The 9859-nt window shown below is 31.6% G+C and overlaps 1 protein-coding gene across 1 annotated transcript; it reads left to right on the forward strand.

Moving 5' to 3' along the window:
* The first annotated feature begins 1799 nt into the window (after positions 1–1799).
* LOC119681027 (phospholipase A-2-activating protein-like) lies at positions 1800–4165 on the forward strand. Its single transcript, XM_038094088.1, has one exon. The coding sequence runs from the start codon at positions 1870–1872 to the stop codon at positions 4144–4146; it is 2277 nt and encodes a 758-aa protein (XP_037950016.1). The 5' UTR covers positions 1800–1869; the 3' UTR covers positions 4147–4165.
* Positions 4166–9859: the final 5694 nt, after the last annotated feature.

Here is a 9859-nt window from a genome sequence, read left to right on the forward strand (position 1 = left end):
AGAATATCACACTCAGCCAACAACAATTGTCGGCACGCTAATTTCCAACTTTATTAAGTACAATTTGGAACTCTGTGCCCGGGGGCGGCACTCATTCAACTTCCACGCGGAAAATACTGCCGAAATACAACTTAAGGTTCAACACCTGCTTTCAATTTGGAATTGTTCCTGAAGTGGTTTGTCAGTGTGGTAAAAGCCTAAAAAGCCTAAAAAGCCTTCTCGAAATATTTATTAGCAAACGAATTTGAATGAGCCGAGTACGATACCAAAACAATTCCGAATGCCGCTGCATTGCTTTCTGTGAGTGTTTTTAGGTGGGCGCCCCAGCCCGTCATGAGTACCGCCAGCTGCATTGTTCGGAAATTCTTCACAAATCTTAATAAACCCACTTATGAGCTTAACGCTGCTAAAAGCAATATCTTCAGAAATGTAACTACAACAAATACTCGCAAGTGGAAAGCATATGAATTCATAAGTGACTTAGAGTTTGATTATGAGCGAGAAGTTTGTACCAATGCTTTTAAAGGATTTTGGATGGCTGTTGCTAGTGTAGAATCACGATTACCTTACATAAAATATTTTCATTTTAATTGTTTCAGTTCAAATGGAATTTAAATCTGTTTCGTGATTATATTTGATTTAGCGTTTACTAGAGTAGGGAAGGTGTAAAAAAAAAGTGTTGAATTTTTTATAACTTATTCCAGTGGCGGTTTTATATGAAAAGAAACCAGTATATATGTGCCTAATAAAACAAATACATACATTTATGTAAAAATATAAAATCATACTTCAAGAGCGGTACTTATAGTTTGGTAGCCGACTATACAGCTAAAGACTGACTTAGTTGTCATAGGTCTAGCGAAAAAATGAAATTTTAACTGCACAACGCAAATCAAAACAGCATAACAACACACACAACACAAGTTTAATCCGATCACCAAATACTTTGCATAGCTGAGATATAAGATTTTTGATTTGATAATAAGATGTCGACGAAATTGAATCTTATACTTCACCTTATATTTACTTTGCAGGAATAATTGAATATTTTGTTATCCTAAACGTAGAACGGGTCAAATGATTTCTTACTGCCCTTTCATCCAATTATTTTATTTCATGTCTCATCGTAGAACCCACCTTGCCGTTCAGAGTTGATTAAAGAAATTACAACAGAGTTATAATTAATTATAACAGGCTTTACTAGTTAGATGTTAGTTATAGCTAATAACACCAAATATGAAATAATCTGTATCTGTCTTAATATCTCAAAGATTTTAAAAACATTAACATACATACATACAGTACTGTAATTTCAATTTGCCCGCATCCTTCCCTAAGAAGTCAAATTTTCTGCGTGATAATAGTATTTTAAACAGTTATTGTATAACATTTCTCTAAATTTTTCACTATTGAATTAACGGTGTTGATAGGTTCTAACCAAAAAAGCGGAGAAAAAACTATAAACGTTATCGGAGAGAGATAAGATCAGAGGACTCTAAAGCCCACATTACATTTATAAGTATAGAGTTATTGTGGAAGAGGGTACAAGATTTGCAGTAGTGACTACAGGGTCCATACGTGTTCGGACGATCCCAATATAGCGAATTTTTTTTATCAAAATTCTTCATAGTTAACATACCTGTATTAGGTATAATACATCAGGTTACATATAACAACTCTGTGTTTATAACGACACTTCTAAAAAACATTTAGTTTTTAATTTGACATATTGATAATATTTTTCTTTTTCTAATTTTTTTTTAACATTATTGAAAAAAAAAATGTACTTCCTTACGTTTTCAGATAATCAATAAATATAGCTATTTTCGTAAATACTTGTTAGAATTTCACGTAATTAAAATTGACGAAATGTCTACAGTATCGTTGGATGATTATAAATTAAGTTGTGAACTTTTCGGACATGGCACGGATGTGCGTGCCGTTGCAGTCGGTGAAACAAGTTGTAATGGAGAAATTATAATCTCTGGTTCTCGCGATAAGACAACTAAGTTATGGAAATGTGAGAATAATGAATTTAATGAAATGATTACATTTGAACACCATGTCAGCTTTGTTAGTTGCGTTTATTATGCAAAGCAGGAGGATTGGATATGCAGTGGCAGTAATGATGGCACGGTTTGCATATATAAAACAGATAGTAATGTTCCCATTTTAATACTAAAAGGACATCAGAGTAATGTTTGTGCTATATCAAGTGGCTTAGAGAGTCGGAGCCTTATAACAGGAAGTTGGGATGGTACAGCAAGAGTGTGGAAAATTAATCGAGAAGGAGTTGCTACATTTCTTAAATTAATTGGACATACAGCAGCTGTATGGGCAGTAGACGCAATGCCCACAGTAAGTCAATATGTAACTGGCTCAGCTGATAAAAAAATTTTTATTTGGAACGATAAGGGTGAAAAAATACGTACACTTTCTGGTCATACTGATTGCATACGTGGACTAGAGGTCTTGCCAAGCAATTTTCTAGTATCTGCTGGTAACGATTCTGTTATACGTTTGTGGGACGAAAGTGGTAAATGCGTTGGAAAGCTAAATGGTCATACTGATTACATTTATTCTATTGCACAAAATACTGGTGTTGGAACAAATATTATTGTGTCTTCAGGCGAAGACAGCTGTTTGCGTATGTGGGATCTAACAGAAGGTATAGAGTTAGGTTTACCTATACTGCACCCTGGCGGATCAGTTTGGTCAGTTGCTTGTTTCAATAATGGCGATATTGTAACTGGTTGTAGTGACGGTGTAGTACGAGTTTTTACTAAAGAGCCTAAACGGTTCGCTAGTGAAGCTAAACTTGAAGCTTACGATAGTGCAATTAACGCCAGGAAACTGCAAATGAATGAAACAATTGGAACTCTCAACATTTCTGAGCTTCCAGGCCCAGAAGCTTTGTTGGTAAGTGGAAAAAAGGATGGTGAGAGTTTACTGGTAAGTTATTCTGATGGTTCAGTTAAGTGTTACAATTGGCAAGCTGATGTATGGAAGCTAGTTGGCGATGTAATAGGCGCTTCTGGTGGAAGTGAGAGTACATTTGGCAAAATACTTTACGAAGGTAAAGAATACGACTATGTTTTTTCTATTAACATTTCAGATTCGCTGCCAGAAATAAAGTTGCCCTATAACCGTGAAGAGAATCCATGGATTGCTGCGCAAGTTTTTTTGAATCTTCATAACTTACCACAGACATATTTGGATCGGGTAGCAAATTTTGTGATTAAAAACTCGAGTGGTAACGTTCCATCAATTGGTGAGAGCAGTTTTCAAAGCTCTTTGTCTGGTAGCACACGTTATTTGCCTGATTCATTACTTGGTAGTATCAACAGTTCTGTTGCATCATTGTCTGATACCAATATTGAGAAGCATTTTCCTATTAACAAATACATAGTATTTCATAAATGTGATGCAGATAAAGTCAAAAAGAAACTAGAAGAATTTAATAGTACGATGCCGAATGAATATAAGGTATCCCAAACAGTTTTGGAGTTGGCTAATTTAATGGCAGAATGTCCAACTGCAGCAGATGAGAATATCGTTATGGCGCTAAATCTTTTGTTGGAATGGCCAAATGACAAGATATTTCCTGTTCTCGATATAATACGTTTGGTGGTTCAAGAAGAGGAGGCTTTTACAATTTTTGAAAACCATCACTTAATGGATAAAATGTTACCACTCTTAAAAACAAATGACGCAAACCAACTAATGATTCTACGTTCTTTGGCTAATATGCTACGTCACAACAATGGACAGGTTCACATCAGGCAACGTTTACATAACTTGCTGCCGCTACTTAAGGACATAAGAGATGGCAGTTCCAATTTGCAAATTGCACTTGCGGTCTTTTACTTGAATTTGTCCATAACCCAGACAAATGACTTAACAACTACTGAATCGTCTAAATTTATTACTGAGGGTCTTTCTGACTTTTTTGAATGGAGTACTGATTTAGAGGCCTGCTATCATGGTATACAAGCACTTGGAAATTTAACAACAACATCAATTCGTGAAAAGATTATTGCTGATGAGTTCCTTACTGAAAGAATTCGTGGCTTTGCAAACTTATCTCAAACTGATGGAAATGCTAAAATAAGTTCGGCAGCTAAAGCACTTTTAGATACTTTCTAATTTTTTTTCTATTTTAAATATGAACAATAAAGAATATAAGTACTTTCTTGTACTGCTGTATTTTTTACTTTTAATGAGAGATTATTAACAATCTGTTATAGTTCTCACTGGGACTTGGCACCAATATTTCATCATGGTGCAGATAATTATGCATAATAGTAGGGTTCTACGAAAAGGTTAGGGAGTTACCTAAACCTCTGTTAGAGAACTATTTCTTGTTTCTTTAAAAGTGTGACTGATTTATAGTACCAACCTATGAGAGAACTATGAGTTTATATGAAGCTTTAAATAGTTTCTGTGTCTACATTCGATTTTCAATTATATCACAATATATTTGACAGAAGCGCTGACTTAGCCTCAAGTTTTCTTCAACTTTTTTCGTAAAGTTTTATTAAAACTCACTTACATGGATGAGTTAAAGAGGATATTATTTAAAATTTTTGTAGATTTTTTTAACTTTTTCACTAGTTCGTTTTTTTCTTGTGGTTAGTGGCATGTTTGTATCTATAACTCGTTGTACTGGTGCAATTCTGTCTTCTATAACTAAGAAATATTGAAAATTCATCACAATTTGTGATGTCGAACTATTATCTATAAGAGATGAAATTGTTCTTTTAAAATAATTTCGCAGATACTCCATTTTATAAAACACTTTCTATAAATATTTCAAAGTATTTAAATATTTTTTAAGTATTTACTAAAAAAATTCAATTAAAATCATTATGCATATATCCTAATAGCACTATTACCATTTACTCCTGTCGTCCTGTTAAAAAGTTTGTTTTCAATGCGAAATTATTTTGTTGTATTTGTACTGCGCTGGCAAAGAAAAGCGAAACCTTATACTCTATGGAGCACCGCAGTGGAACCGCCTGTGGTGAAAATTATGAAACCTAATACTAAACATACTTAGACATTGTACATAAAGCTTACTAAAAGATAGCATTGTGAGAATTTAAAGTACTTCACCTTGAAATACACTTTATTGTTAGGCACTTTTAAATGAAGTCCTTAAAGCAATGAAAACTTTTTCCTTATTTCGAAAAGTTTCCAACTTAATTCCTCACAGTAGCTTAAGTATTGTATGCCCTCAAGTTAATCTGTTAACAACAGTAACAGCAGCAACAACAACAATAATGACAATAGCAGCAATAACTATTGTTATTTGTTGTTAGATGGGCAGGAAGCGTGTATTTCGCAGGAAAAAAGGTCTTCAATTTAACCCATCACCGCATTGCCTTTCAAGCCGATCATTGATATGAAAACATTTGTACGTGCATGTCACGTGAAACTCGTTGATTGTATCCTTTGCGCTTTAACATTTTGACATTTAACTTTGCTTGTCTGTCTGTCTGTCTGTCAGGCCGTGTGTCTGTATGTCCGTTTGTGCGTCTGCTTGTCTTACTTTCAGGCTTTTTTAAGGTTTCATTTGATTTCTTTTGTAATGAATTCAAGACGACGATACCAAAAAATGGGGTACAAATATTTTGTCTTGCAATGGGAAATATATATATATATATATTTGTATTATATATGCATAAAGAAAAGAGAAATGTCTAAATATAATATATTGAAATATACAAAAACTTTAGAGTTGTTGTTTTTGTTTATTTTGATGTAAGGATAATAGATTGTAAAAAGTCTTTGAGGCATTTTGAATGGTAATGGATTAGTTTTACATATTTTTAGTTTCTTATTTTCTAATATTTTTTTCCGCAAATATGTTATTACGATTTCTTTTTGGGCTCTGACTTAAGGTTCAATGTCAACTTCATTAGAAGAAATGCGTAAGTCAGTAATGAAAGGTTAATATTATTTTTGTCTCATGAGCATCAATTTGTCAGGGTTTAGCTTTATGTGTTAGGAAAATATATTTAAATTGCTTAACATAACTTACCTCCTTCATCAGTCATGACTAGAATTGTTGTTTCAGGTCCCAAGCCCTCAGGATTGAAAACCTGTACAGTAACTTTGTACTGCGTGTAAGTTTCCAAATTGTGAATTTCATGACTCTGCAAAATACAAATTTCATATGTAAATAAAAGTTTTATATTGTATAAAAATATATGTAAGATATATATTGTGCAGGAGAGGATTCAGCGATAGCAATTTCAAATTGGCATAGAATAATAATGTGGGTATATAATATAAGTTTTATTTTTTATGAGTATGAAATCTTAGTAATCTAACAAATTTCAAAATATATTCCATGTGAGTATACTGCTTTGATCCATTACTCTACGGTATGTATTACTTAAAATCCCTGCGATATATGACAGTTCGTAGACTGATGTCCTACGCTACAGTCGTATGTTTTGATCAACAATTTCATTGTGAAAATTCAATGTCTAGAAGATTGTTTTATCATTTGATTGTCAGAGATAGCGAAAATACACTTTCGGGATCTCCTTAACTTCATCTAGTAAACCAAAGGGTTTAAGTTGAACTAAACACAGTTCTCGTATTATGGTAAGAAGTTAGGAACGAAGTATTTTAATTAATCTTATTTTATTTAAGTTAAATGACTAAAAAGCACTTAGTTTATATAATAATCTCTTTGGACTATAGAAATGAATTGGTATAATAATCTAAGTTAAGTCAAGGAAAATCAGGGCAAATCTTCTTCTCCTCTTCTTTGTTGGACATTTTCGAAAATTTAATATTTGTGTAATTTGTGTAACTGCAAAGTGAAGTAAACTGCAATTTGAATTTGAAAACGAACTTAAATTATTTGTGGAGCAAATAAAGTCAAAAAAGTTTTGCAGCAAATCAAGTGTCGAAGTATTTGTGCAGGCAAATCAATTGAACTCCTGAAGTTATTCAATTTTCAAAAATAATATTTTCTGCATTTCATCATTTTGTAAAATGATTTTAGTATACATTTTTGGATTAATGCCTTTATACTTCTCTAATGTAATTTTCGTTTAACATTTGTGGAAAGTTTAATTTACATATACATATACTTTATAACATACATATATGGTACTTAAGATAAGTGTTTAATTGAAAACAGTGATAATAATATGGACTAAACATACACTAAATTTCTGAGAAGGTTCATTAGTTGCAAGACGTTGCCTTGAAAGGTATGTTAGATTTCATCACATTTTCCAAATCCACATATGGGCCAACTGGGCTTAGTGAAATCATTATATTAAAATAACATATTCAATTCAACTTAACATATAACAACTCAGTTTTTACACTTTTAGGATTAGATCCTTCTAAAAATATGCTAAAGAGCTTTTATAAGTGTAATTATAATCATAGTATAAAGTAAGTGAGACTATAAGAGAAGAATTACTTAAAATATATTTAATATATTTATTGGAATAGTTTCAGTTCAATTTTAGTTTCTAAATTGTAATTCAAAATCTAACAACCATTGCCTTTATATTTGGTACACTTAACAACTATTTATAAAAATGTATTTATGTTAGTTGAACTATAAATTCACTTTAATTTCAAATAAGTATCTTTACTTTCCGGAGTGAAATGCTCATTAGTATTGCATATCTCATTTATGCAAAATTGCACTTATACATCACTGTTACGATTATTATATGTGATGATGATTCTACGAGTTTACAAGGAATAATCGTTATCTGAGTCATTCGACTTGCCCTTGTGCATTCGACGAGATTTATGTTGTACTGGGAAAAATTAAATTTATCAAAGGTTCACAAACGCGGAAAACCTCAGAAGTAAACCGCACACAAATGTACAAATGTACGCGAGCGGTCATTTATTGAGGTTTACTGGGTCTGGTTTACAGACGTGCATATATTAAATCATTCCACAGTGTGGAGAATGAAATGAAATTCATGTCGGGATTTTAAAACGAATTTGGTGCATTCAAGTTTCGTTGCCACTGACTCAATTGTATGTATTCGGTTGCAATATTCGTTCTTTTGACGATAATAAAGATACTTTAATGAAAAAAAAAATATTATTTCAATATTTTGAAAATACTATGAAATATTCTTTTAAAGTTTTATTACTATTGAATTTATTTTATTTAATTAAAATCATCTTGTAATATGTAGTATTGATAACACTGGATGATAGGGTCATGAGTCATGGCCAATTTTATACAGAGATATTTATTTTTAACTTTTAATTTGGGAAAAGTTTTTATTTTTATTACTTTAAATTTATATATTAGTCCAAATGTATTGTATATGTATTTAAAAATGTATGTAATAACGATATTATTATGGAGTTCCTTAACTCCTTTTATACCACTGACAAGGATAAGATTATAATCGTTGTCTAAAATGAGAAACAAATCTAATTATTTCGAAGAAATGGAATAGATATACTGCCATAAGTCTGACTTAAACCCAAAGATATTGACCCGCTGTGATATCACTAAAAAATTTGAAATCATGTTTAAAGAAATTTAAACATGTAGAGATATGTAGAGGGTAGAGATAATAGTATTTTTGACCGGAAAACCACAATAAACAAGCAATGTCTTTAACGTATTGTTTGCGTATGTTGGTTACACATTAAAGACAGTGAAAACATTTGTCGGAAGAATTTTTTTTGTCCAGGTAATGGCAGAGTAGAAGAGGCAACATATTTCTGTTGCTCTACTGAGTCATAATTTTGGTAGTAACCAGGAAAACCACTTAAAAGCAAGCAATAGCGTTAGTACTTATGTAGTGGATTTTAAGAATTGGGAACCTATATTGTAAAAACGCTTTCTGGATAGGTGGTAAAAAAGCAGATGAGCAATACTCCTCCACTATGTCCACAACATTCATTGTGTGCATGCTATATTATGAAATATATTGCTGATTTAAAATTAGTAATGATGTATGCAGCTGTTTTTTGGTCGCTTATTTTGATCCTATTTATAAGATAGTGTTTTGTTACTGTAATAAATGCATAATACCATGATAGTAGTTCAGATTAGTCAGTTTATTTTAGACGCGCCATAATATACGATTTTGTATGACTTAAGTTAATAGCAAATTTAGTGATTCATTTTAAAATATTCAATTCAAATTTCCAGATTACCCGCGGCTAAGATGCTGCTATCATTTAGTTTAATTGATTTTATAAGAAGTTACATGCAAATTCTGGTCGACTCATCATTCAATTCACTGAGAAAGAAGGTTCTAATTTTTAGGAACGCTCTTCTTTTTTCTTACAGGAATTTAGTTGGCCCAAGTTAAAACTGTGAATTGACGTGATTATTGCTTTTACATTTTTGAATATTCTAGTCATGTAGCTTAACTTAACTGAGATGAAAAGTTTTGTTAATATCTAGTTTGATTATTTGTTATAAAAAGTTATGTGTTAGTTCTGGCCAGCTTTAAAGCTGGTAGGCTTATTTTCATGACCCGAAGCATATTTAAAATTAGTCAAATTATTCCAAACAACTCATTCAAAAAGTAATTACATGATAATATGAAAAACTTGATAAAATACTGAAGTAACACATAAGCTCTACCATATATGGAGGAATATACACTTTTTAACAAAAATACTGAATCTTTTAAAAAATTGTTTTAAAATATGAAAGTTCTGTTAATAATACATAAATATATATTATATCCTTCAGATTTGTAATTGACATAAGGTTCTAAAATTGATTGTAGGACTTCAGTTTAAAAAAAACATTAAAATGTTTTACTAGATTTATGAGTATCTTTTCATATCGTCATACTTTAGCCATTATTAGAAGCTAAAATGCACTGCGACT

This window comes from Teleopsis dalmanni, chromosome 2 (genome assembly GCF_002237135.1).
Source record: "Teleopsis dalmanni isolate 2A chromosome 2, ASM223713v2, whole genome shotgun sequence".
Taxonomy (NCBI): domain Eukaryota; kingdom Metazoa; phylum Arthropoda; class Insecta; order Diptera; family Diopsidae; genus Teleopsis; species Teleopsis dalmanni.

Excerpts from the sequence above, each read along its gene's own strand:
- LOC119681027 (XM_038094088.1), top strand. The coding sequence starts at position 1,870 with ATGTCTACAGTATCGTTGGATGATTATAAATTAAGTTGTGAACTTTTC.